The sequence below is a fragment of the Sycon ciliatum genome, chromosome 4 (assembly GCF_964019385.1).
Source record: "Sycon ciliatum chromosome 4, ocSycCili1.1, whole genome shotgun sequence".
Taxonomy (NCBI): Eukaryota; Metazoa; Porifera; class Calcarea; order Leucosolenida; family Sycettidae; genus Sycon; species Sycon ciliatum.
In genome coordinates, this window is record NC_088646.1 from 16,103,740 (window position 1) to 16,131,726 (window position 27,987).

Sequence of the window (27,987 nt, forward strand, 5' to 3'; positions counted from 1 at the left end):
GCACATGATGTGTCATCGTTTACCAAGAACTATACTAGTCTGTAGCACATCAAAAAATAAAAAATAAAAATAAAATCCGCCCTCCCTCCCCGATTTTTGTGAAAAAAAGGACGATAAACTGGGATTTTATTTTACTTGGCCTTATCGAGTAGTGAGTAGATGCTACTGAGTACATGAGTACGTACGAGTACTGACTGAAAAATCACGTGGTAGACCTACACCCACGTCATAAGCGCCGCCCTACTCAGATCTGTACAGGGAGCCCTACACATATGTGTAGGGCTCCCTGGATCTGTACTCATGAGTTCGAGCAAGAGTAGATAAACTCTTGGTTCGAGTGATGACGGCGACTCGTCACTGACGTCAGCGCATATCCCACATCATCAAGAGGATACCGTGCAAGAGGTTTTGTAGATCTACTCTTGACTTGACTTGAGTCTTTATTTCAAGTGATTACAGTAGTTGAGAGTAGATCTACGAATATGTACAGTCGATCTACGTAGCTAGCTACATGAAAAGGTTCAAGTAATAGTTCAACTAACTAACTTTTCATGACTCTTGCCTGCGCGCCCGCGCATAGGTGTACGTGTACCCACAGGCTAGTATAAATTGTGTTGTACTTGCCAGCAGCTTTCATTCACTGAATTGAAGTAACTAACTTTCAAACGTCTACAAAAAATATTCAAAATCAGAATGGAAGTTGTTATTCCTGGAGAGCGTTTAGGCGCAAGCTGTGAATACAGTTCTGGATTTGGCACTTATGTTCGCCATGGCTATGTGTATGCATCCATGGCCGGATTCAGGTCTGTCGTCGATACGAAAAACGTGAGTCTATTCGTGAACAATGTACTTTTAAAATTGTTTCTAACCTGTCTTCCCGATTATCTCGTCTCGGGATATATTCACGGCAATGGGATATAAGCATGTACATTGTACATGTTTCTTGCTTGTAGCTTGGTTGCTATCTCGTCATGGGAATTGCTGTGCGTTTATGCATGAAGAATCTTGTTAAATTTTTGCCAATAATATTTTTTTTAACTGGTTTGAGGGAAAGAGACAAACGGGAAAAGTCTGAAGAAAAAATATATTTTATTATTTATTTATTCTTTATTTATTGAAAGCGCGCATTTGCGCCATTTCTGGTGTATAAGAATGATCATTCCTCCTTTATCATCATTATTATCCTCTACTGATGAGCTCCGACAGGGAGCGAAACAGCTGTCTAGAGGCGTGGAGCAAAATTATCTCTCAACGGAAGTGTCCTTGCTGGTATCTGTATGGTTCGGCTGAAGAGCGCGTGGTTGTGATGAGTTGGGAATGCAATGAATTATTCAACATCTTTAATAATTATTATGGCTTACCCGTGTAGTATTAATGGAGACGTTCCTTTATTGGAGACTGTTCCATTCCATTATTATTTCAACCTCATTTCAGAGGCATGTTGCCATGCCAAATTCATGTATGACACACACATTTCAGGGTTTTTTTTCGCCGGTACAGATAATGAATTTACACAGTGTGCTTATAATGGAGACTGAGCACTTTATTTTTTGAATGCCGCCCCAAGGTGTTCTATTATTGGAGACGTGCTATTATTGGAGACTGTGCTTATATTAGAGATAATACGGTAAACACACGGCGAGGAGACAATAATTTGATAACCGCAATCAATAAAACTAGCCGAACCGACATTTGTGTACTTTATTCATGCAATGTAAAAACGGTGGAGACGATGTGCAATAAAACGATGAAAATATGAAGAAATGGTGTAGGGAAAAAATATGGATTCAAACAAGTTTGTAGTGTCGCCCTTAATGTAGTTTTTCTTAGACGGTGTTTAGACAATGGCGTATGTCCTAGCGGTGTAGAAAAGCGTGTTCACCGAGCCAAGGCATAACTTAGATTTTCTATAATAGTTCAATTTTTGTTTCAGTGTCCTTTAGTACAACGACGATTCCTGATGAGTGTTGTACGAAAACTTGTTTGAATCCATATTTTTTTCCCTACACCATTTCTTCATATTTTCATCGTTTTTTTGCACATCGTCTCCACCGTTTTTACATTGCATGAATAAAGTACACAAATGTCGGTTCAGCTAGTTTTATTGATTGCGGTTATCAAATATTATACGGGTGTCCAGGCGTGGACACATAATGCAATTATGGGCCATTCACACTACGCCCGAAACATGGGGTACGTGACGTTTTCGTCGGAATACCCATGACAACATGGAATGTAGAATGAAGTCAACTTCGCCAGCAGGCGACAATTTTCACTCCAAGGTTCAACTCGAGTTCAACTCGAGTTCAACTCGAGTGACAGGAATGCACCCAAACAGGCTGTAAGTTGTACCCTGCGGGCACGGTGACCAGGTGACTGGCGTGCGCATAAGCACGTGACCGCTTGTTCGACCATGTTCGATTGGGAATACGGGACGAACGCTGCATCGCATCGTTTTCGGACCAGAACCAGTCGACTCAGCGTCCAAAAAACTACAACATATGGGCCAATCGTGGTCATCTGTGCTTTTATAAGAACGAAATGGCGCTTTTAGTGACATTTTGCATACAAATCCCCATCTAGTAGGGCGCAGTCACCCAGTTTCAGTGGAAGCGCGCGAGTTCGATTGGGAATAAAGGAGGAAGGGAGCGTCTCAGCTTCCTCGGACCAAGACCATTTGACTCAGCACCCCGAAGACTACAACTGGTGAAAATTTGATTTTAGGGTTAACTTCCCCTTTAATTAAGCGACGTGGAGATAATAATTTAAATAAAGCTATGAGTAAAATCAGCTGCGCACTCATTACTCCGACACACAAGGCAATGTGACAAATACTCCTCACTCGACGTTTAAAACTCTTGACCTGCCTTACCTTGTGTGTCGGAGTAATGAGTGCGCAGTTGATTTTACTCATACCGTTATTTTATTATCAGCCTTTTTGCGTTGACATCACCAAACAAGCTTGGCTAGTCTTCGCTTAGGCCAAATGGAATGAAGAATGAGCAACGAGCGGGGTCAATGAGGTGCTAATATGCATGCAACTGCAGAATAGGCAACAAAGGAAATTTTACTGCATTGTATGTATCTCATAATATTGACTAAGGGCCCGTCCGGGTTACCGATTGTTTTTACGAAACGAAAAGTGTATATCGTGAGCCAGCTGGCCAAGAATCGAAGGCAAGACCCCTCAGGACAGTGTTGGGTGCATGGCGCTTGTCTTTTGGCTGGCCGATATCCTTCCGCGTCGAAAGGCAATGCGGGCAAGGTCATTGGATGCTGACACCCCTGTAGTGGTGAATTAATCTTCAGCACATGTTCTGATTGCTATTGCTTTAGGATGCAGTATTGTCTACTATGGAGTAATGATTGCATGTGCATGATGTGTTTGGCTGCACTTGCTGCAGGGTCAAGAGATATCTGTGTACCATGATGCATCCAGGCAGCGCGTTGTTCCTGTGCCAGGGTCACTGGTCACATGCCGTGTAAGTTCTTCTCTCTTGTGCACAATTCTTGTCAACAGGCTTAAGCCTGATTCATACTTCGAAGTACTTCTTTTCGCATACGGGGAAACACGTCACTTGACGGTCGCGTGATGGGCCAAATGAGTTGAGCTCAAGTCAACTTTTTTGCGATGCATTTCCTGTGCGCAAAATGAAGTACATGTATGAATCAGGCTTTAGACTGCTTCGCTATCACGCATGTGCATATGCAATAGTTCAGGTCTCACAGGTCAGCTAACAACTCTACTTGGTATGTTGTTACTGTTCAGTGTAGCAGATCCCACGCAGCTTGTTTTCAAGTGCCCTGGCGTGTTTTCTTCATCCACATTGTTTCATTTTATTTCGAGCGAACTGTGTACAAACTAAATAGTGAAGGTTCAATGGACTTCTCGTGCGCTCTGGATGGCAGTCATGAGTCAGTCAAGTCCCAAAGGCAAGTCGGTGGGGAACGCACAAGCTCCGGTGTGGAGAGCAACCAACTTCCTTATGTGTACAAACAGTATGAAGCAATAGATCCCCAGGAGATGTTGCACACACATCCATGTATGAAGCAATAGATCCCCAGGAGATGTTGCACACATCCATGTACTGTAGTTTGTTTCTAGCCCCAGTGTTTTTGTGGGAATTGTGTGTATGTGTACAGGTTACTTCCACCAACCCTCGGCATTGCAAAGTCTCTATCCTGCGTGTGGGCGAGACGTCACTCAAAGAAAGTTTCCGAGGTCTGATCAGGTACGCGGCTGTTGCTTCTGCATTGCTACTGCGTTAGGCTTGTGACACACCTGCGTGTGTAATGCTGTACATGTGATGAAGTAAAATATAATACTACTACTACTAATGTAGTCACAGTGGAGAGGGCACTGTTTTCTCTGTATCATATGGGATGCCTGACTTGGTAGTGAGGACCATGTATACCTGTAACACATTGTAGTGGAGGGGAGGGGGGGGGGGGGGGAGGGGGTGTTTGTGATCAACAGGTTTCAGTAGAAGTGTAATTTCTACTTTCCTCTACTGGCTCGACCAGGTTCGAGGCTTTTAGAAGTCTCTAGAAGAAAGCGATAAGAGCTACGGAATTAGAGTGTGTCCATTGAGATGGAGCATATTCAACGAATTACGTGTGCCATTCTCGTGGCAAAGAAGTGTGATATGGGGATTGTGCATCGATGATCTACTAAAGTTGGTAGATCTTTGTTTAACCTTTTCAGCACGACGCTACCTGAATGCCTCCCCACGTCAACACCTGCAAAAATCGCGTTTTTCCTATGAAAGTAGTAGCTGTTCAAGGATCGATAACTTTACCTTTCTTTGGACGAATTCCACGATCTTGAGCTTCCTGCAAAGGTCTTGAGGCGAGGAACAAAATAGTTCCAAGCTCAGCTCGGAGCGACACCCAAAAGCCCATGCTACAGTCTGGCAAACTTCACGCACGCGCTCGACAGACTTGAGCACGGCCAGGAGATCAAATCCTCAGCTGCCATTTCACTCTCCTTGCTCGTATCGAGCTCAAAATTTTTTTGAGGACTCCCAGATCCGCTGCCATCATTTGAATCTAGTTTCCATGGCAGCAGATAGCGCGAAAATGATCGAAAATGGAAAATACGCGTTCTGCAGAGTTCGCAAAAAATCGATTTGAATTTGCCGTGTCGAGTCGCATATCTCAACAACCCGGGGTCGTATCGCTTCGGCGATTGTTTCTATCGCAAGCTGAGAGTTTTCTCTTGCAGATACATATTTCGATCGTGAGAATCGGCCAAGAATTGACCGAGTTACGATAGTTTGAACTCACGCGGTTCATGCAAATCGCGTTTGTACGCTATGTACACTCACGACGTAATAATACGTCATGCGTGGGTGCAATGACACTGTACGTGACGTATTAATACGTCATGCGTGCTCAAAGGGTTAAGATGTACTTCCATCAACTATCGTCTTCTTGTTCAAGATCTGGTCTACTACCGTATTTCCCCGTAAGGCCAAAACAAATAATGACCTTGTTTCCGGTCGCCCGACCGGGCCACTTTTTCCCAAATTCTGAAACTTTTTTTTGGTCCCAAGTGTATACAAACGGTGGCAATGCCATGTGTGCAAGTGCACTCAACGAGTCATAACTCAGTCGAATCTCAATCGAAACACCTACAAGGTAGCAGAGATTCTCAGCTGTCAGCTCGAAAACCTCCGGGGTTGATACGAGCTAGAATAACGGAGCTGGAAGGACTCGAACTGTTTGCTTGATTTCTCAGGATGTACGAAAACAGGAATACACCACATGCTGTACAAGAACAGTGAGTCAGTCAACTTTGACATTGATCCTTGCCATGATATATGTACAATGTACATGTGTAGATGCCCTTGTCCATCAATACCACAACGATTGAGTAACCAAAAAAAGTATCCAAAAAAAGTTTCATTCCGGCTGACCGAGTCTCCTTTTTGAGGGGTTGCCGACCGGAAACAAACCTATTTTTTGTTTTGGCCTAAGTAAGTTCTCCCCAATGACTTAGTACCCCTCTATAAAAAATACACTTTCCACTGCCGAGGTTATCACCCCGAAAGATAGTAAGTTCGTACCCGTCCTACATGTACAGACACCGTACAGTACATACATCATATGCACGGACACTAGAGTTGCGCAGGCTTCCCACTGCGTGTCATTTACCCCCGATAAAAAAGTACTCCCCGAAAGATAGTACCACCTCCCAAAGTTAGTACTCATGTGGCTGCAAAGTTCGAAAGTTAGTACGTACTAACTTTAACGGTACTGTACAATTGTAGTGCTCTGCTCAGTCATGTGTTGTGCCTGCTTTGTTTCATCACCTTTATTTTCATCCTGTCCAGAAAAGAAGATGTACGCGCTGTGGAGAAAGACAAGGTGTGTATTAGTGATGGCACAGTGTGTGCGTGTGCGTAACACTAATACCTGTGTTTGACTATTTGTACATATTATATGTGCGTGTGTGTGTACGTATTTGGTGCATGTGTGTGTGTGTGCGTGTGTGTGTGTGTGTGTGTGTGTGTGTGTGTGTGTGTGTGTGTGTGTGTGTGTCTAGCTGTAATGAATGTACATGATTGTGTTGTATTTGAACATACGTGTACTATGTGTACACTGCGTGGTGCTCGCACTGACACGGTTTGTAGTTTTTGATTGTTGTTCATGAGTCTAACAGTTGGTTCTGCACACTTTGTTGTGTTATAGTACAGAGCCTCTTGTACGGGCGAAATGTGTGTATCGTCAACACTACTCAATAACTAGTGTGATAGTTATTAGTACTGTACTCATTGCCGCTTCCTTTTTTTCCATCGTGTCTTTGCCAATGCAGGTTGAAATCTACAAGTGCTTTCGCCCTGGTGATATTGTCCTTGCCAAAGTGATATCCTCACATGACGTGTTTGTGTAGTAGTAGTACGAGTAGTGGGGGATGTGCGTGTCTGCATTCACATGACTGTGTAGTAGCTGCATATGGCCGTGTGTACTTCGCAGTCTCTGCTTGGGTTGGCTTTAACAATTGAGACTGGTTATCGGGTTGGTTTGTGTGGATAATGCTGGAGGAAAACTATCGTGTGGCTTATGCAGGTCCACACATTATTATTACATACACTCCAACATGTCCTCAATGTCTTCCGCCTCTAGGTCATGTTTTTTGTAAGGAGGGTGTTGTCAGTGCTTCAGTAATGCTGCATGGTTGGAAGTAGTTTGATTTCCTTGACTAAGATGACGTGCAGCACAATTCACTGGGTGATGTTCAATCCTACTTACTGACCACCGCTGAAACAACACTGGGAGTGATCTACGCTGTCAGTGAAGTCGGTAAGGGTTCTTTCTACTCTGTGTTGAAATGTCGTACTCTGATGATAGTATATGCAAAACCTTGCTGGATAGTTTAACATGCTGTCATAGTGAATACTCTGATGACGTAGGAACTTCCCCTTGAAGCTTTATGCTTGACACAGGACTCTGTAGGAATATAGCTGCTCCTCTTTGCATTGCATTGTGTGCCTGTGCTGTATTCATGGCTGCTTTGCTGTGTATGTGATATCTTAGTTGAACGGCATACTGGACAATGCTCATTCGGTTGGTGTAAACTGGTTGTTTGTGTGTAGGTGTACCGATGACGGCGGTCAGCTGGGCGGAGATGCAGTGTCCCAAATCAAAGGTGAAGCAATTCCGCAAAGTGGCAAAGGTGGACATTCGCCAGGTTCCTGTCATAGTCGCTGACCTCCGGGATGATCGATGATAATGATTAGCGCCACTGTACTGCAGATGAATATGAATGCAGACAGGCTTTGCTGCAGCGGTGTGGCCTGATCACCATGTTCGGCCGGCGATGCGATCGTCGCGTTTCGACTTGCGCCAACAAACATCCCTGTCACGTGTAGTGTGTCAGCGCTGGCGCATGCACTCCTGCTGTGTGCTATGTACGGTGCAACAGCCAAGCAACCTGACACAGCAGTCACCTGCCAGCCTGTTCCAAGCAGCAACCAGAGGAGACGAAGGCCCAATGCTTCTAGAGATGGAGATGCTTTGTAATAACAAGACGAGTGCGGTGTGCTCAAGCCAAGGTTGGTCAATGGCCTGGTCCCATGAGAAACAGATTGCTCGAGCATCACAACACGGAATGTAAACATTCCACTCTCCATCATCATTGTTTTATTATTACAATCATGCATGTATAAAACAGCAGCAGTCTCTGGTGATCTTTCTTCTAAGAAACGCAATAGTCCTCAGTCAGCACAACCCACTCTTTTTTCATTAATTCAAAAATACTTTCATAGTTAAAAATCATGTGAAAGAAAACAATAAAACTTTGCCTACTATAGAGTGCAGATACTAATTTCATGAAGGCTGTTCTAAGCATATGAAATTTGTTTGTCGCCCAACTCAAAAACGATAGGTGGATTGTAAATCTTGAAAATATGTTTTGTTTGTTGATATCTCTCAAAAATGTGTGCATCAACCATGAAAGCCTATTAAAACATGAAAGCCTACTAGTACTAGATTTTAGTGAAAGACAAGAATAAGAAAGAAGTCTAGCACTGGTACAGGGCTGTGCCCCTCCTCCCCAGGGCCCCCACCCACCTACCCTCCTTTGGCTAGAACCCTGCTAGTAAGTTAGGTCATGTAAGGATGGCGTCCGGGCAGGCATGTAGCAGCTGCTGCATTGCCACCACACGTACTGCAGGAAAGCAGGAACCTAGGAGCTGCTGGCTGTGTCAAATGAATCTCCATGCCAGTCCTTGCAGCGCTTCACAGCTTCCTTCCACCGCCTGTAGTATGCAGCTGTGCAAGAGATACCAGATATAGAATGCAATGACTCTAGCTACAATAGATTGATTGTCTTCACCAGACAGATAAGCAGGACTATGTTGACAACTGACTCTACAAAATGGCACACCGTTCATTGAGGACACTGCGGCAGTGGATAGAAGCAGAACCGCTGACAACCACGTCTTTCCCTCAGCACTGATCGTACACTCGCAGTGGACATTGTACCGGAAACTGGCAAAAAAACTATAACCATGTGCGTATCCGGTGGGGTTGTGAGCAGAGCGCGAGCTGGGTGCACTGAATTCAGATACCGGAAAGTCTTGTATAAAAGCCGCACTTGAATAGAAGCCGCAATTTTGGGCCCAACAGATCACACATAAGCCTGGTTTTAGTGTTGACATACATAGGAATACCTGTCTTGTGTAGAAGCCTGTCATATAGAAGCCTGCAAAATTTCACCAAGAAAGTCATAGAAGCCGCGGCTTTTATACAAGACTTTACGGTACATGTAATAATGATTAAGAAGTGTCGTTATACCCGAAGTCTCAATACTGTATATGTAGTACAGTTAGATGGGACTTTGCTCTGGGCATGGAAACTCTGTCGTTATATCCGCAGTTGTTATTAGCGAAGATGACTGTACATGTAGCTCTGGTCAAACAACGTATTTGTCCATCACAAGCAATGCAAAGAGAATTATTTCATTCCCAACTCATCACAACCACGCGCTCTCACTGTCTCAGCAATATTATCTCTCAACGGAAGTGTCCTTGCTGGTGTCTGTATGGTTCGGCTGAGAGCGCGTGGTTGTGATGAGTTGGGAATGCAATAATTCGGAAATACGGCCGAAAGCTCTGTCGCAATAGTTCTGAAATGCAGATAATCAGAAGGCAATGATCAGCTGGGTAACACACACCACTAGTAGACACTTCAATTGAGTGTTCTATTATTTTATTGCTGTATTTGGGTTGTCTTTTTGCTTTGGTCCTTACTTTATGCCTTCACGTGATTGGCTTTGTGAATAAACCCTTTCTCACCATTACATCCCTAATCTACGCACACAACAGCTCGGCCAAGCCGACCCATCATCTACCTTACCTTCTCCGGCGGGTGTTTCCTTTGAGGATAGTACATCGATGCCAGAATCCAGTGCCAGTGTCACACCAACAGCCAAGCCTGCTGCATACGCGGCACCCAGTGCTGTAATCTCAGCCATGCGAGGGCAGGCTACGGGGTACAGAAAACAAGGGAAGGAAGCATGGTTGTTACCTGCTTTACGATTACGCAGGCTTTTAGAAATTGATGACATCACTATTGCAAGGATATTAACAGGGGTAAGAAAATGAGTATCTGAAATCCTTTTCTCCTCTCCTCAAACACAGCTCAGCTCTACTCAAACTTTAGCACACACTGATATACTGTAGCTGTTCCGACAGGTAGTTGCTTACCAATGTCAACGTGAAGGATATCAGCAAGCTTCTGCAAGAAGTAGCGATTAGCAGTCATACCACCATCGACACGTAGCATTCTCATAGTCTCCGTTGATGTCGATTCCTTCATCATCTCCTCTAGCACCTTCATTCCAGAAAGTAAGAAAGAAAATGGGCTGGCTTCGTAGAGCAAAATGAACCAAGCACTAAAGCTACGGAGAAGGATGAGATTTCTAATGTATTAAACCTACCTCAGTTGAAATATAAAGGGAAATGCATTTCCTGAGATCAAATCCTATTCAAGAGTCACCATCATTGTGAAATTTCATTTCTCAACACATCACTGCAGCTCACCCACCTCTTTGGTCTGAAAACACGTTGATTCCAGTGCAGCTCTACAGATGTGCTCACGCGATGTGTTGTAGGTCAAGCCGAGAATAATTCTAAACAACAGGTGAGGGAGAGAGAGAGAGAGAGAGAGAGAGAGAGAGAGAGAGAGAGAGAGAGAGAGAGAGAGAGAGAGAGAGAGATGAGAGAAAGAGAGAGAGAGAGAATGAGAGAAAGAGAGAGAGAGAGAATGAGAGAAAGAGAGAGAGAGAGAGAGAGAGAGAGAGAGAGAGAGAGAGTCATTTGCATGGTAAATGAGATGTAGCAGTGCATCAAACTACACGAATTTTCTTCTGAAGTAATTCCAGTACACCGAAAACTGACTCACTGTACCCTTGCCACTCAGAATTTTATACCATACAAGTATCGCCAGACCATTGCGTCTCGCAGGAGCACCCCACCTTGATTCACAGCCTATGAAAGGAGAATTGCACGGCCGTGTACAACTAAGGCCATATGCTGTAAGTGTCCTCAGCACTAAGGCCAAACATGGTCCACACACCAACCCACTATGCAACATGTGAACAATGTACTTGGAGTACGTGTTGTAGGAACTAAACTAAAGCGAGGACTTGTTCCTCTGCCCAAGACAATCTCCAGAACATGACTATGATGGGGCCAAGATGGCGGGGGGGGGGGGGGGGGGGGGGGGGGGGCGCGCTTGTGGTACTTCATGGCACACCCGTGCACATGCCACACAGAGTCTTTCTATGTTTCACGTCACCATGCACGTAGGCTCTCACACATCTCGGAAGAAGAAAACAATTCCCACTTGTACATGTACATACTTATGATGATATGTAAGCTCTAGCAGCCATAGATGCGTCAATTTGTCCTAGAACCGTATACACTCAAATGTCTCTTATCCGGACGCCTCAGATGCGGGCACGTCTCTCTACCGGGCACCTTCAGCTTGAGTTCCTATAGCACAAATGCTTCGAATTTGGGGTTTTTGAACTTTTTTTTCCATATGTGGAAGTGCTTATTTTTCACTGCCAACCTATATAATCCACACATATTTATCAAAGAGTTCCTTCTGTATTCTGAACATGTGCAATACGTTCCAAATAAACTTCTTGAAAAAATGATATGATACATGGTAGATGAGTTATCCTGAGATACGGGCAAATCTGAGATACGGGCAAGGTGCGCGGATAAGAGACGTCCGAGTGTACTCTTTACGAAGTTTTTAGTACGGGCACCAACTACCAAGTGCTGTGTCGCCAGCATGGTGCAGTGCAACGTGACCTTGTCCTCATCTTCTTCAATCGCTTCCACGACACGCCAGGTCGACTCGGCTGATTCACAGATTGTACATCAAAGGTTGTCGATGCTCTGAAGCAAGACATTGGCGTCTACAAGTACCACACCCGAGCAATGAAGAGAGTATTCGATTCGGCAGTCACCACGGAATGCTTTTCTCCACAAGTTCGACCGTTCTGTCCTCACTCTACAGATGTTCCATTTTCTCAGGTGCTGCAAGGACAGGCTTGATTGTATGTACACTGATTTTTTCCTGGCTTTTAAGTTATTTTATCACCCGCCCGTGTACCGTATGTAAGAAACATAGAACTACATGAGCGTCCACCCGGTACAGCTCCGCACTGGTAAAGCAGTAGTACGTGTAACACACTATGGCACAGACATGATGATGACAGCATGGCACAGACATGATGATGACAGCATGGTACAGACATGATGATGACAGCATGGTACAGACATGATGATGACAGCATGGCACAGACATGATGATGACAGCATGGCACAGACATGATGATGACAGCATGGTACAGACATGATGATGACAGCATGGCACAGACATGATGATGACAGCATGGCACAGACATGATGATGACAGCATGGTACAGACATGATGATGACAGCATGGCACAGACATGATGATGACAGCATGGCACAGACATGATGATGACAGCATGGTACAGACATGATGATGACAGCATGGCACAGACATGATGATGACAGCATGGCACAAGGCGGAGGGCACACTGTATGGAAAACTCTGTGTTCCTGACTGCAGCCAGAAACCGGTTGGTAGAGTCTCGGTCTTGCGACCATATGAGCCATATGGGGCTGTATGCAGAGTGTCCTCCCTCCGCCTTGTGCTATGCTGTACACTATCAAGCAATGATTACATTAACCAACAGACATACATTGCAGGTAATAATTTTTGTGACAATAAGTTTCATGCACAGCACTCTTACTACACTAAAAATACATGCTGGTTTACAAAATGCTCACTCATCGCCATGATACCAAATTCTGCCTTACCCACGTGCATCAGCCTCCCAATAAGGTGCCTTGAGCCCAGAGAAAGCAGGGACAAACATCACTTCAAAGTCTTTCTCCTTCTCTGCAGCTTCAGCAAGCTTTTCTGAGGAACAAACAACAGCACAAAGCACATTTCCAAGGCACGGGTATGTCTATTGTGAAATATACGCACGCAAACCACTTGACGAGTGGATACCGACGGAGATGCTTGTGTTCCCAAACACACGCGCGCGCGCGCGCGCACACACACACACACACACACACACATACACACACACACACACACATACACACACACTTACACACACACACGTACACACGCGTACACACACAGCAGTGCAACTTGAGCAGATACTTATACATGTAGTCAGTTCTGATATGTCTGTTCCAGTGTACCTGAATCAGATGCCTTCTCAAACATTCCCATGCGATCACGCAGCCACTTGACAATGTCACCTGCAACAGCCACAGCTCCCTGCACGACAACGGTGAGCCACACTCATACATTGTGTATTATCACACTACAAACAAGTGTGCACATGTCTGTACGGACACACATTCGCAGGGATACAGTGCAGAATGACATAACGTGGGTGTGTGTGAAAGCAACATCTGATCACAAGCAAGCAATCAAATCCCCAAGTCCTGTAGCTTCTCACTGCCCAAAGACAAGCTGTGCAGGCAGAGACTCCGCAGCCTAGTCATGCGGTATGCCCACTCAGTCCGACACAAAACAAGAGAAACATTAGAGTGTAACCTCCATACTTCAAGTAGCATTGATTAGCATTCGCCTGGCAAGGAGGGTCAAGGAAGCATGCATCAGTGTCACTACTGTAAGATGTTAGGAAAACAGTCGAACATAGCAAGCAGACACAGTAGCAGTGCATAGATGCAAGTGTACCCCCCCCCCCCCCCACACACGCACACACACGCACCTGCACCCCCCCCCCCCCCCACCACCACACACACACACACACAGAGTATGGAATTATGCAACTGCACAGCTTACTTCCAAAGCATAGTGGGTGTCCTGATCTCCAAACTTGTATGCAACTGTAGTCAACAAGCCATGCTGAGATCTCGCTACCTGAAGCACATGACACACGCAACACATATCATACCATAACTGATATACAGCTGAACAAACCGTTAGTCACTTCGGCACGGATACGACCGGCAGGTACTCAAATTAAGCACCGATCACTACGCGTATTCGCGGCACAAAACGAAGCATTTTTAGCGACTGCCGCAAGGTAGCTAAGAATCTCGTGAAACGGACGCGCAAGGCTTTCGTGTCACATTTCCATGCATTCACAGCCAGTACCGGTGTTAGTGTTGTGGGGCTACCAAGCTGCAATGACACAGTGTGTCCCAGACCAGTGGCATGGAGTTCTATGTAAGAGGCGATTTACACGACGGCAGGATTTACCCCGTGTGTGATGCAGCCATGGAGATTCAGTCATGTGAGCTCAAATTGTGGCATGAACGTATCCCGCGAGCTATCCCGGTGCTGTGAGGTGGCTGGGGGCGGAAATGGCATGCTGTGGCATTCCGTGGACTGTTTTGAGGTACAGGTACTGAATGTCCATCACGCCGTGTGAATCGATTTTCGTTTTTCCCGCGCCATAGCAACCTCTCGGGATCACGTGCTTCACTTCTCGGCGGGATGCACTGCCGTCATGTAAATCGCCTCTAAAGCCAGAGTAGTAAGCACACGCCGCGCACATGGGCGACCTCTAGCCCAAGCCATGCAATGCAAGACAACACTCCAAGCAAGCCACAGCCAAACACTGTGGATTCGAGTACATGTACTAGCATACCTTGGTGCCGGTGTTGTACAGCATAAAACAACCGGTTCCATACCTGACCAGCACAGACCAGACCAACAAACACGCACACACACACAGACACACACACAGACACACATATACAGACAGACAGACAGACAGACACACAGATAGACACAAACACTAACACTAACACACACACACACACACACACACACACACACACACACACACACACACACACACATAAAGCCATAAACAAATCCATACAAAACAATAGCGAACTGTCCGCGAGAGGAGAGTACTACACAAAATTTCACAAATACTACGCAACTCTCCACTCAATGATTGTACTCAACCTGGAACAGAACCGAGGCAAGTCACGTAACAATTTCTAATCAATCATCAAAGGTTCTATGCCTCCACATGACCCAGACCTAGGTCATAGAGAGACACACACAGAATGTACCATACACTGCAGTCAACAGACATGGTGGCAAGAGTAAATAAAGTGAGTGTGTATGGATCTCCAGTGGCAAAAGCTCACATCAGGTGGTGATTCGCAACCACTGCAGCACGAGTGTTTTCTATTATGTACAATGGAGATCAGTTGATGTGTAGTCTGGTTCTGCCGGAGGTCTGTCCACTTCCCTCCAGGGAGTGAGGTCACATTGCATTTTCAAGGACTGTACAATGTTGATTTACTTACGTGCTTTTCGCCGAACCAGCTGTCAAGCAGCCATGGCCAACAAGAGCAGCTTGCTGGTCTCCAAGACACTGAAGAGAGGAGGACATTGTATCGAAGAAGTGCACATGCACACACACACACACAAACACACAATACAATGTTATAATAATATTTTCTATAACGTCCTGGACTGCATGCACAGACGAGGTGTGTGTGTGTGTGTGCGTGCGTGTGTGTGTGTGTGCGTGTGTGTGCGTGTGGAATAATACTTCAAAATAGCAAGTACATGTATATCACGCTAACGAGCACCACTGCACAGAAGTACATTGTGAAAAAAAGAAGTATATACTGTAAATATACAAATTTTCGGCAGCTATTTAATTTCGGCTATATTCAGCACTGACCCAAAACGCCTAAATTAAAACGCTGATGAAATTTTTCACAGCATCTGTCGCACTATACTGTATAACACCTTTATTTCGGTGTAATTTAAATTTCGGTAACTTCGGTACTGGTCCTGGATCACCTAATTTAACATTACACCTAAATTTTCCCGGAGTGCCAAAAATATGTAAAAATCATGAAAATCACTGTCAAATTAAAAAAATCAACTTGTATACTGGTATAGTACATGTACAATCATACATGTACATGTATATGGAGCCCAGCCGGCCGGAGATGCAAGACCTTTTTTTTTTTTTTTTTTTTTTTTTTTTTTTTTGGTGCCATGCATACCGAATTTATCCTTACACCGAAAGGTCAGGGGTTGGCTTTTACCGAAATTTTACAACACCGAAAATAAGGTGATATACAGTACCATGCCCTCTACCCCACGCCGAAAATAAATCGCCGCCGAAATGTCAAAAATTGTGAAGTGCCGAAATTTTGTATATTTACAGTACCAGGTAGGTATTCAACACACTCCGGGATACTAGTATGTAGTTTTAGCTATCGTGGATGCTGACCACCGCAGGGACCACCGTATTCTGTACGGCTGAGTGGTTCCATAGATACAACTGCACAGCATACATGTAGATGTAGAGGTCCGACTTACCCCAGCCACAGGCAGTCCTTCATACCGACCGCCGGCCTGAAAAAGAACAAAGCAAAAAGATGAACAACCGGCGAGGAGACAACAATTTTAAAACCGCAATCAATAAGACGAGCTGAATCGACATGTCTATACCAGATGTATTCGTGCCGTGTCAAACGACGGAAACAATGTGCAATAAAACGATGGAAGAAAGACAGTAATGCGGATGTGTGAACTATATTTCCACTAAAAAAAATGGCCGCATGCAATTTTTATTCATGAGTAGCAGGGCAATATACCAAACCAACTGCTGCCCTATAACCCCTTACCACAGAAGAATGTATGGTTCCATAGATCTGAGATGAGCTGCAAATAGTTGGAAACTGAACACCATCCGGGATGCCAAACAGTCTGTCAGCAACATAAAAACCAAAAACACAGCACATACTACGCTGAAAAGCGTTTAAAAAAATGCGTGCACACGCGGAATTCAGCACAAACGCAAACATACTGTCGCAAGTAGTTGGTCAAAGTGAGTTGGTTAGTGTGTGTGTGTGTGTGTGTGTGTGTGTGTGTGTGTGTGTGTGTGTGTGTGTGTGCGTATGTGTGTGCGCGCGCGTGTGTGTGTGTGTGTGTGTGTGTATGTGTGTGTGTGTGTGTGTGTGTGTGTGTGTGTGTGTGTGTGCATGAGTTAGGGAAAGGTTAAAAAGGTACTACACGAAAAATGAAACTTTCATATCCTGTAGAGTTTCGGGCGCTGAGTTGAATGGTCTTGGTCCGAAGTCTCTACGAAAAAGCGTTCTTGAGATATTTCACTTTGAAATTACAAAAAGGGGGGCCGCGCCATGATGTCATGCGGCCATTTCGCTTTGTCATCACGGCCTGCCTACGTCATTGTGGCACGGTCTCAATCTAGGAGCACTATTTTAGTATAAAATTTCAAGGAAAGATGAGCTATTCCGAATAATTCTCTGTACCCAGCAATGAAGGCAGCGATGCTGAGGTCAGTGAAGACCACCATCAACCCACCGCCACGTATGGTTGGGGCAGGGAGCCCAGATACTCTGCTGAGGAGCTGCCATCGCGTGTAACAAATGTTGAGGAAGAAGATGCCTCAGCAGCTGTGTCCGACAGAAGACGAATAGCTTGGCCACCAGAATCTCGACTCGATTGGGACATGTCATCTGACGATGTTGTTCAGAACGACGAAACGTCTGGAAAAGTATCGTAACAAATTCTATCTTTGTTAATCATAATTATGTACCACTCTTGGTCTAAAAAGAGGACTTGATTCTACAATGAAAGTGGCTAACCAATGGCTTGTCCACCAACTCTTTGTACTGCATGCCATTGCCGCTGCATGGACAGATGGAAGCCAAGGATCTGATCGGACTAATCTCCATGGCGTCAGTTTAACTAATAGCTGGTAACACAGTGCTTGGTGGACAATTCACTCACTGTTTGAGGCGCTCACTCCACTGGCACGTGTTAATATCCATCAGCATGGTGCGACTGGCGTTGGTTACGTCTGTCACATGTCTACCACCATCCACACCACCAGTCAGCTTCTGCAAAGGCAAAGAAAAGTCAGGACAGTGGAGTCTCTAAGCAGGGAGGAAGCAGCAGGGTGTTCTCAGACACCCTGTGCACCATGCACCAAACAGTGACACACATTGTGATATCAACACATCAGTCACAAAGAGTAAGCAAAACAACTGATACATACCAGGTATACACACACTCTACCTTCACAGATCCAAACAACACATAGCAGGTACAGAAAAACCTGTCAAGGCGACCGCTCGGGTCAGGCGACCACCTGTCCCAGATGACCACTGCAGCCAGGACCAAGGGATGCTATTTCCAGTCAAATGACCCTGGATATGGAGACCACCTGGTAACAGAGACCGCACTTTGAAGGTCTCTTGAGCGGTCGTCAGGTTTGACTGTATACTGTACATGCTCTCTACCTTCACAGATCAAACAACACCTAGCAGCAACAGTTGTCTTCTCACCCAAATAAGCCAGGTGTCCACTGTACCGAACATACAGTTGCCGTTATTGATGCACTGTGCCAGTTCTTCAGCTTTGCAGTTATCCAGCAGCCACCTCAACTTGGTTGCACTGAAGTAGGTATCCAGTGGTAAGCCACACACATCCTGCACATCAGCATCATCATAAGCATGTACACCGCATCAGTGTTAGTTATCGAGTGCCAAACACCCTCAAACTCAACCATACACTGATGCTGACCTCGGGCTCAAACTATTTCGAAAAAGGCATCATGGTTTCGTCACCTTCTCATCCCCATTCATGGCACTTGTGCAAAGGCACGCTAAAAATGTGATCATGATGGAGCAGTGAGTCCATGCTCAACAAGCTAAAATGTTATCACGACGGAACAGGTCTTGTGAGCTGGCAACAATCGAACCTATCCAACACCATCTGTGCATTCTGTCAAATATTGGTAATCTTACACTAAAATCAGCTGGAAGGTTGGGCTTCATCTTCTTTACGATGTCTGCAGTGCGTTGGTCTTGCCAAACTGAAGCAGAACAAAGGAACACAATACAGGTATGGAGTGGAATGCTCACTTCCAAACGCTCTAGCAAGCAGGTGGTCCTCCTCCTCCTCCGACACACACACACGCACACACACACACACACACACACATGTGTTCCCAGTCAGGAACTGGCTATGTGGGTCTCCATGAGAGTGGGGAGAGAGACTCGAAAGGAATCTTGGAAAGATGATTTGATCGGCTCTTGAGCTGCACATACCACGGTACACACACACACACACACACACACACGGACAGACACACAGACACACAGATAGACACAAACACTAACACAACACACACACACACACACACACACACACACAGGCCCAGAGACACAGATGCACCGACACATATGCCCTAGTGTAGTGAGTGCGTTCGATTATGCCCGCGAATCGATTCATGAGTCCATTCATGAATCGATTCGCGCTATTCACATCACTAGATGTGAATAGGGTGAATGGATTCCAAACCGATTCCAGTGCTCATGACATGAAAATCGAACGACTTGAATGCATGCGAATGGATTCATGAATCGATTCAAGTGCATAATCGAACGCAGCCAGTGTGTGCACATGCAATGTCAGCTTAGCAAACATACCTATAGCATTGTACAGCGGTTGCCCAGTTGACTTATCCCATAACACTGTTGTCTCTCGCTGATTGGTGATACCAACAGCTGGGGTAATGTACACAAGAAACAAACATCTATCACAATATAGAGCACACATATACTACTCCGCAATTCATAGCACCTTCAAGAACATTTTAAAAGCTATTCAGCAGGAAGAGCACTTCTGTAAAACACAAACAAACACGGTGTTATACCTGAAGAATTTTTGTAATACTTGAGAAATAAATTCTTGACAAAACCGGCTTCAGCAATAGAGCCAACTCCAGCCTACATAGCAGCACTTATGGTTTCATTTCACTCATTCAGAATCTGCCCAAACTCCACTGGAGAGTTCCGAAGTAGCAATACAACTGTCTGCAGGAATGAAGTAATTATGTATTGTTTTATCAGTTGTATCATCCTGATCATCATCAAAGTGTCCTCACTACTTTGGTTGCACTGTAGTCAAGAGCACATGTTGGCGGTGAAATTTTCTGAAAACAACACATACTCTACTCACTTGATTAGAAGCCCCTCTCGAATAAAAGCCCCTCTTGAATAATAGCCCCCCCCCCCCCCCCCACAAGAACTGTTTGAAAAAATACAAGCCCCTCTCGAATAGAAGCCCGGACTACTATTCGCAAAGCATGGGGTGACCAGGTAATGCCATGCATGAAGGTCAAGTGTGCAAAAAGCACCCCGTGCACGTTCATATTGGTATATGTCCTGGTCGACGTAGTGTGTGCAAACTAACTCGGGGCCGAGTTGCCGTGAATATGAAAGTTTTAGAGATTTGATTGGAATACTGGTATGGAATGAAACAATAAAAGCCCCTCTCGAATAGAAGCCCCTCTTGAATAGAAGCCCCCTCTTGAATAGAAGCCTCCTCAAAATTGGTATTGAAAAAATAGAAGCCTCTAATCGAGTGAGTACGGTATCTGGTGCTAGTCTTAAGCCCGATTCACAATACAACTTTCTGCGACGTGACACGCGATTTGCGACAGTTGCGACAAGAAACTGCCTGTCGCGAGCTGTCGCAATGCACCTGTCGCAGAAGTTGAAGAAAGTTCAACTTTTGCGACATGCGACACGCAACATACACACATGGAGTACAGTTTCGACCCTGGGTGCATGTGCAGTGCACGTGCATAGTACTACTTGTGCATGAGGATGTCGCAAACATGAAGAATATTGTGAACCGTGTGTCGCAAGTCGCTTGTCGCGTCGCAGAAAGTTGTATTGTGAATCGGCCTTTAGCATTCAGGCCCGGCGGAACCGGTCCGCTTGGTCAGGCCATGTGTTTACTGCTGAGGGGGTCATGTGTATCCTCCATATCATACACAAAGTATGAAAGACTAGGGTGTGGCCGAACCAATCAAAAACTGCTTCCGCCGGTGCTGGAATTCCTCCCGTCGGTTTCCTGTATTTTTCCCCAAATACTTGAGGTGGCTCCTGTGACATTCCTAAAACATCATACCTTTTATCGAAGAAACTGAAAGCTTGGGGAGGATTTCTGACAGACACTCCTCAACAGTGGAAAAGAGTTCCATGGCATCCTGTTCCACCCATCTACACAACAAACCATGACAGTAGAGCTACATGTCAAGAAATGGGCCAGAAAGCAAATCTTCAACTTAGGTCGTTTAGATTTCTGCTGCTGCTGCTGCTGCTGCTGCTGTTGTTGCTGATGCTGTTGTTGTTGTTGTTGTTGTTGCTGTCGTTGTTGTTGTTGTTGTTGTTGTTGTTGTTGTTTCAAATCTTTATTCTCACGATAGCCAGTGGCCAATAAGAGATAATAGTGTAAGAAAGGAGAAAGAGTGAGGAAGAATTGGGCGGGCAGGGCCTAGGGGTTAATGACTACTTAAGTGTACGGGCAGGGGTGGTCGCCACACGAGCATACAGAGTTATGTACTTAAGTGTTGTTGTTGTTGTTGTTGTTGTTGTTGTTGTTGTTTTATTTTTTATATTTGTTTTCTTTATTCTCACGATGGCACCATCGCCACTAATAAGAAATGTTGTTGTTGTTGCACAATTTTAAAAGTGTACACCTCCTCCCCCACCCACATCCACACAGATGCACAGTGCAGATCACATGCACAGCTTTTCGGAAGAGAATTAATGTTGTGTTCTTCCATCCTTACCCAGCACATGGTTCATACTTGTTCACAACACGTTGTGCACTAGCTAAACATTCTCCTGTCCTCGCATCAAACACCTGAAAACAATCAAAATAAGAAGCAGCAGCAGTAGCAACACCATCAAACAACATAGAGATTTGCAAACTCCATTCCAGCCGTTAACCCATTACTAGTAATTATTTACTTAGTCCAAACACTCATATAGTCATCACGTCGCTTTGCTGCAGAGAGGCCTTAAAGGACTGTTTGGACTAGGCAAAGTACTTCAGTAGACCTATGGGTCGTCACAAAAGACGCTTTGTTGTCCCTGAAACAAACATCATTCATTGGGGGTGAGCCAAAATCACAAGTCAGCGGAGCACTGTACATATACCGTAAAGTACCGCCAGAGCGCCCCACCAATGCACCATCTCATCCTTTCATGGTCGTATTGTGGAGGTGGTCTGCCGTCTGTAGGTCATACGACATGAACCGTGTACACATATTGCACGTTTTGCAGTCAATCCGTACCTTCGACCACACAAAAACCTGCCAAGTGTGACCTTAGTACACTAAGATTCTCATATCGTACAAACTTCGTTACACTCTGCCATACGATCTTCCTTCCTCTGGCTGTAAAATCAAGGTGGGGCGCTCTGGCGGTACTTTACGGTACATGTACTAGCACATGCATGTGACTTTCGCCGTCCAGCATAGCAAGCTGTGTTCATTTCGGAAAGTGGGGAGGGGTCCGAGTATGAAATGAACGATGTTCGTTTCAGGGACGACAAACAACTTTCCAAGTACCCCTTGTGGTCGAAACTGCCCCGCAAATCGCCACACACACCGCGCCACGTCCCCTCTTGCAACACGAAGAGTTAAACGATAAGTATAGGAATGGATTATTGAGAAAGAACTCCGAAGAACAACTCTCATCTTCACTTCAGGAGGAGACCGGAAAACAATAACGCTACAGTAACAAAGTAGCAGCAGGACGAAAGGCCTCGGAGTTGGACCTGGTTGGAAAAGTCAATTAATGGTCATTAGGATGATACTATTCTAGCCAACTCCCCTCCCCCCCCCCCCCCCCTCCCCATGCTACCATCACATTCTTTTCTTCAGCCGCCTCGGGTACACTAGACTCATAAAAACTATGCATACCATAGTTTTTACTGGCTGCTGTGTCCCAGTCAGTTTCTGCTCTCACCAGTGCAGGGAACACCATCAGTGGCAGTGGCACCAGTACTGCACCCCTTGTCAGAAGCCTCACAGGCGCACCCAGAAACAACCTGGCCACCGCTGCAGCCAGTACAGTCCAGCAGCCAGGAGGGGTCATAGCACCGTCACAGCATAGCAGTGCTCACACAAGAGCTGCGCAGCCAGTGTCTGCCTCCACCTACCAGCGCCAGGCTGAGCCCTGGAGCCATATGAAACGTGTGGAAATACCAGTCTTCAATGGAGATAAGCGGAAGTACGAGGAGTGGAAATCCGCATTCGTTGCATGTGCCGATGCGTCGCCAGCGGCGCTAGACTACAAGATGCTGCAACTGAAACAGAACCTGGGTGGCGAGGCACTTCAGTTAGCGGCCAAGCTGGGCTACACGGCAGCAGCTTATGCGGCGGCCAAGCAGCGGCTGGAGAAGAAGTATGGCGGTGCACGGCGCCAAGTGGCAGGATACCTGGAGGATCTTGCACAGTTTGCAGATCTCCGGAGCAGCAAGGCACGTGAGCTGGAGAAGTTCGCGGACCTGCTCGAGGTCGCCATCATTAACCTGCAGGATGCAGGCCACACGGCTGAGCTGCGAGCAGGAACATTTTATACGAGCCTGCTCAAGAAGTTTTCGGAGCCAATGATCGCACAGTTTCAGCGTTGGCTGTTTGAGCATCGCAAGGCCGAGTCTTTGCTTACGCTACTTGAGTGGGTGACCCAGGAAGCAGAGTATCAAGTCACTGCAGCGGAAACAGTGCATGGTTTAGCAGCAGCACGCATCAGCAGTGCTCCACCGCGGAGCAACCAGACGGACAAACGGCAGGCGCGCAGCCACATCGGTCGTTCTTAGCAACGCAACAATGCGCACAGTGCCCAGCGTGCACAGAAGACCATCAGTTACGGACGTGCACCACATTCAAGGCCATGGCACCGGCAAAGCGCTGGACGGTAGTCAGGAATTCCAACCACTGCTTCCGATGTCTCGAAGGCGGCCATCGGGGAGTCGCGTGCAAGCGGGATTGAGTTTGTAAGACGGATGGGTGTTCCGACACTCACCAATGGCTACTACACCGGAGCGGCAAGAGCAATACAAGCCATCCAGACGGTGGCCGTGCGGCAGCAGACAGCAAGCAAGCGAGAGTGGCGGCTCCAACCACGTCAAGCCCAATGGCTGGGCCCGTGGAATCATCGTTCATGACACAGCATGCTACCGAGGGGGAGTGCTCTACTCAACCGGTGCCGGACAGAATCGCGCTACGCACGATACCGGTGGTGGTGAGCAATGGTGGCTGCAGGGTGACGGTCAACGCCCTCGTGGACGACGCCAGTACAACGAGCTATGTCAGCTCGGCAGTGGCAGCTCACCTGGGTTTGCAAGGCAATTTGCAGAAAACGGCAGTCAGCACACTGTGTGTAAGAGTCTCCACGTTCTCCGCAGCACCAGTTGAGCTCACAGTTTGTAGTCTGGACGGCAGCGTCTCGCAGGCGATGGTGGCGATGACTGTCGACAAGCCAACCGGAGGTTTGAGAGCAGTCGACTGGACGGCGATCGGCCCTCAGTATGCCCACATTCGAGGAATTCCGTTCCCAACACCAGCCAGACCTAGTACAATTGACTTGTTGCTCGGTGGAACAGGCCGATCTCCATGTGTCGCTCAGAAACGTGGTTACCAGGTCAACCAATGGCACGCCAGACTCCAACCGGGTGGATGTGCATCGGTCCTTTCCAGCCAGAGCCATCACCGTCCGACTCAGCAGAGCCACCAGCCAGCTTCTTTATCAACTCCGTGCACACCAGCATGGACACCACACTGCAGCAGTTCTGGCAGATTGATGCCTGTGGTTCGACCTCCGAACTGCAGGGACCAGGGCCCATGACGAAGGCTGAGGAGCATGCACTAGGATAGGTGCTGCAATCACTCAAGCAGGTAGACAATCGCTACGAAGTCGGGATACCCTGGAATCATCGACGGTCTGAGCTGCGTGGAAATCTGGAGATGGCATTGCGACGTCTGTACTGTGTCGTGCGCGTTATGTCCAGAAGTTGAAAGTCCTTGAGGCAGTTTGTATACGTATTCATAAGCCTGTTTTGTGTAAGCAGAAAGAGCATTTTGTTGCACTTAGGTTGTATTCGTAGGTTGACACTTTCATCCTGTGCCTTCTCACCTTTGGTTACGTAATCTTGTTACCTTTTTGCGTTTCCTCTAGTGGTTTTATTGCACTTGTATCATGATTTTATGTGGCATTTCTAACACCTTTCTATTCCTTAACTTCAGTTTCATTGGTTGGTATCCTTTAGTTCCGTATTTTTCCCCAGTGATGATTGGAATGAGAAAATCGATTCTGGGTTTCAATACCGCAGAATCCCGCGGATAGGCCCATGGGCTTATCTGTTTCACAAGGACATTTCAGTGGGCTTATACGCAGGCATGGGCTTATACTAGGGGTGAAACGGTCACCCTTTAAGGGAACAAACGGGTATCTGGCTTAACGGGCGGGTTATGGGGTACCCTTTATCCGCCATACTTTTTCCAAAAACATTGCATTTGCTTGAGATCGTAAGCGCAACATGTCTTTTACAAGCATTCTGATAGGAGAGAGATTTTCGGGCAACAGTTACTACAATAGCTTTCCGGATTTCACACCAGGAGAATATGCGAAGTCATGCAAGTACACTACACCACGACAAGCACAGCGTGCACACTCACTGCGCTACATGCAAACAGTCAACATTGTCGTAGCTACAATGGATACTGTGATATGTAGCAGGATTGAACGAGAAAAAAACACACTCAAAACTGTGCACCGAACTGTAAAATTGTACAAGCAAGCTTCTGATACTGTACCCTACAATCCTACACGACTATCGGGTACTCGTTTGCTAACGGATCAGCAGCTAAACAGACGGGTACCCGGGTTACCCGGATCACCCCTTTCACCCCTAGCTTATACGCTGACACCAACATTGTGCTATTGAAAAGTACCAAGGGAGTGAGAAGTACATTGCTGAAAGCCACTGTGCAAACAAAAAGAAACGATGATTGTGTTGAAATGTACAAAAAAAACTACATGTACTTGGTACGACCAAGAGTCCATAATTTATGGACTTTTGGTACGAATTAGGCCCATGGGTTTGTATAACGAAGCCTTGTGATGTTCGAACTTTCCCTGGGCTTATGCGCGAGCATGGGCTTAAACGCGGGTGGGCTTATCTGCGGGATTCTACGGTATTATTGTTATAAAATACACATACGGTCAACTTCGCTAATAACGACAGCGGATATAACGACAATTCGCGAATAACGACAGAATTCCCATGCCCAGAGCAAAGTCCCATCTAACTGTAATACATATAATGAGACTTCGGGTATAACAACACTTCGCGAATAAGGACACTTTTCTGATGCCCCGCCGAGTGTCGTTATAGGCGAAATTGACTGTATATGTCGAACAAGTAAAGTAGTTGCGTGCTGTCTGCGGCCTTCATCCTATACATAGCTACAGGTGGAATCCTAATAATTCGAACCTCGAAATGCAAGGAAAAAACTTGTAATTAGCCGGACATTCTAATTATCCAAACATGAACCCACAACACAATATGTATATCAAAATGCTCTCAAGTCTCATGGTCACGTAGAGTTGCGCTATGGACCTTAGACACAGATTTCACGGATACTGAACTGACCGGCACAGCCTGCTCATGCAAACTGAACTGACCAGTACAGTGTACAGTGAACTTCGAATTACACTTTGCTAACTTCGAATCATCAGCACAAATCCCACACATTTTCTATGTAAGTGGAGTCCGTGGAACTTCAAATTAACCGGACATGTCTGGTTCGAGGTTCGAATTATCAGAAAAATTTATGTGGGAATCGTATTGACAGAAATCGGTCCTGGAAAAACTTCTAATTATGCGGTATGTTCGAATTAAGCCATATTCGAATTATCAGGATTCCACCTGTATATTAAAAATTATTATCTCCTCGCAGATTATTTGAATATTATTTGACGACTACACCATAGCTCAGTGGTTAGAGCATCGCTAGCTACAAGCGAGGGTCCCTGGTTCGAGTCCTGGTGGTGACAGTCAATTTTTTCTTCAGACTTTTCCCGTTCGTGTCTTTCCCTCAAACCAGTGAACATCTTATGACTTGGGGCTCCCCGCGTGCTAGTTTGTACGTGAAGCAGGGAGTCGTAAAATACCAGTATTTTACGACTCCCTGACGTGAAGTGTGTGGGTTACAGTGAGGGCTGTGTCCCACCCGCCTGTGTGGATTCACAGGAAGTGTGAGTTACGAAGTCCGAAGAAAACGTTGAACGGTCTCTGCTGGGATGACGACTACACCATAGCTCGGTAGTTAGAGCATCGCTGGCTACAAGCGAGGGTCTCTGGCTCGAGTCCTGGTGGTGACAGTCAATTTTTCTTCTTCAGACTTTTCCCGTTTGTGTCTTTCCCTCAAACCAGTGAATTATATTATTATTATTATTATTATTATTATTATATTATCAAAGTTTTGATAGGGCAATCCCCACTGGCCTAACTGGCAGTGCAGGTAACTGCGTGTTACTAGTACAGTCGTCCCTCTCTAATCCGGCACTTTATAATCCAGCACCCTCGATAAACCAGCACAATTTTCAGTAGCCAAAATGTCCTCTTCATGCACATTGCAGCAGTAAATCAGATTTGTTAATCCAGCACCCTCCCTAATCCAGCAGATTTTCGTGGCACAAATGGTGCCGGATTATAGAGGGACCACTGTACTTGATATAATGACTGAGTAATTATTGTAAGCCTCACCAGAGTTCTGCTGCTGGATGTGCCTTGATCAATCGCCAGAATAGCTGCTTCTGTGCTGGCCATAGTCAATGTAGAAAGGGGTCAGATAGGTCCGACAAACTGATACTAGTATTTCACTTCCCACAGTTTTTCACACCAAATAATGTAAGCTCGATTAGGCGACACTAGTATCGGCACTCGGATCGGGAACAACGGGACTAGTCTACACACGTAGAGAGCAATACAATGACTATGTTCGTTTGTCAGCTCCAAGTCCAAAGAAAAGATTTGCAATCTGCCAACAGAATCATTTCGCCCGGCGTCTTCTTT

The 27,987-nt window shown here is 45.9% G+C and overlaps 2 protein-coding genes across 3 annotated transcripts; one reads left to right on the top strand and one right to left on the bottom strand.

Moving 5' to 3' along the window:
* Positions 1–432: 432 nt before the first annotated feature.
* On the top strand, positions 433–8,312 carry LOC135814688 (exosome complex component CSL4-like). Of its 2 annotated transcripts, none has more exons than XM_065327856.1 (7): positions 433–825; positions 3,405–3,482; positions 4,144–4,232; positions 6,336–6,369; positions 6,818–6,865; positions 7,221–7,305; positions 7,599–8,312. In XM_065327856.1, the coding sequence occupies exons 1-7, from the start codon at positions 694–696 to the stop codon at positions 7,730–7,732; spliced, it is 600 nt and encodes a 199-aa protein (XP_065183928.1). In that variant the 5' UTR covers positions 433–693; the 3' UTR covers positions 7,733–8,312. The 2 variants fall into 2 exon arrangements, with proteins under 2 accessions (XP_065183928.1, XP_065183927.1); XM_065327855.1 differs by having other exon boundaries at positions 434–825; positions 6,818–6,868; positions 7,224–7,305.
* On the bottom strand, positions 8,117–27,937 carry LOC135814675 (glycerol kinase-like). The gene is made up of 18 exons (XM_065327838.1): positions 27,679–27,937; positions 21,692–21,765; positions 21,028–21,119; positions 19,539–19,616; positions 18,855–18,922; positions 18,393–18,536; positions 17,836–17,945; positions 16,707–16,788; positions 16,399–16,434; positions 15,366–15,433; positions 14,690–14,732; positions 13,879–13,956; positions 13,266–13,344; positions 12,870–12,972; positions 10,552–10,636; positions 10,212–10,338; positions 9,862–9,990; positions 8,117–8,775 (listed from the first exon to the last, which is right to left on the bottom strand). Exons 1-18 carry the CDS (start codon positions 27,739–27,741, stop codon positions 8,690–8,692), a joined length of 1,545 nt encoding a protein of 514 aa, XP_065183910.1. The 5' UTR covers positions 27,742–27,937; the 3' UTR covers positions 8,117–8,689.
* Between the last annotated feature and the right edge of the window lie 50 nt (positions 27,938–27,987).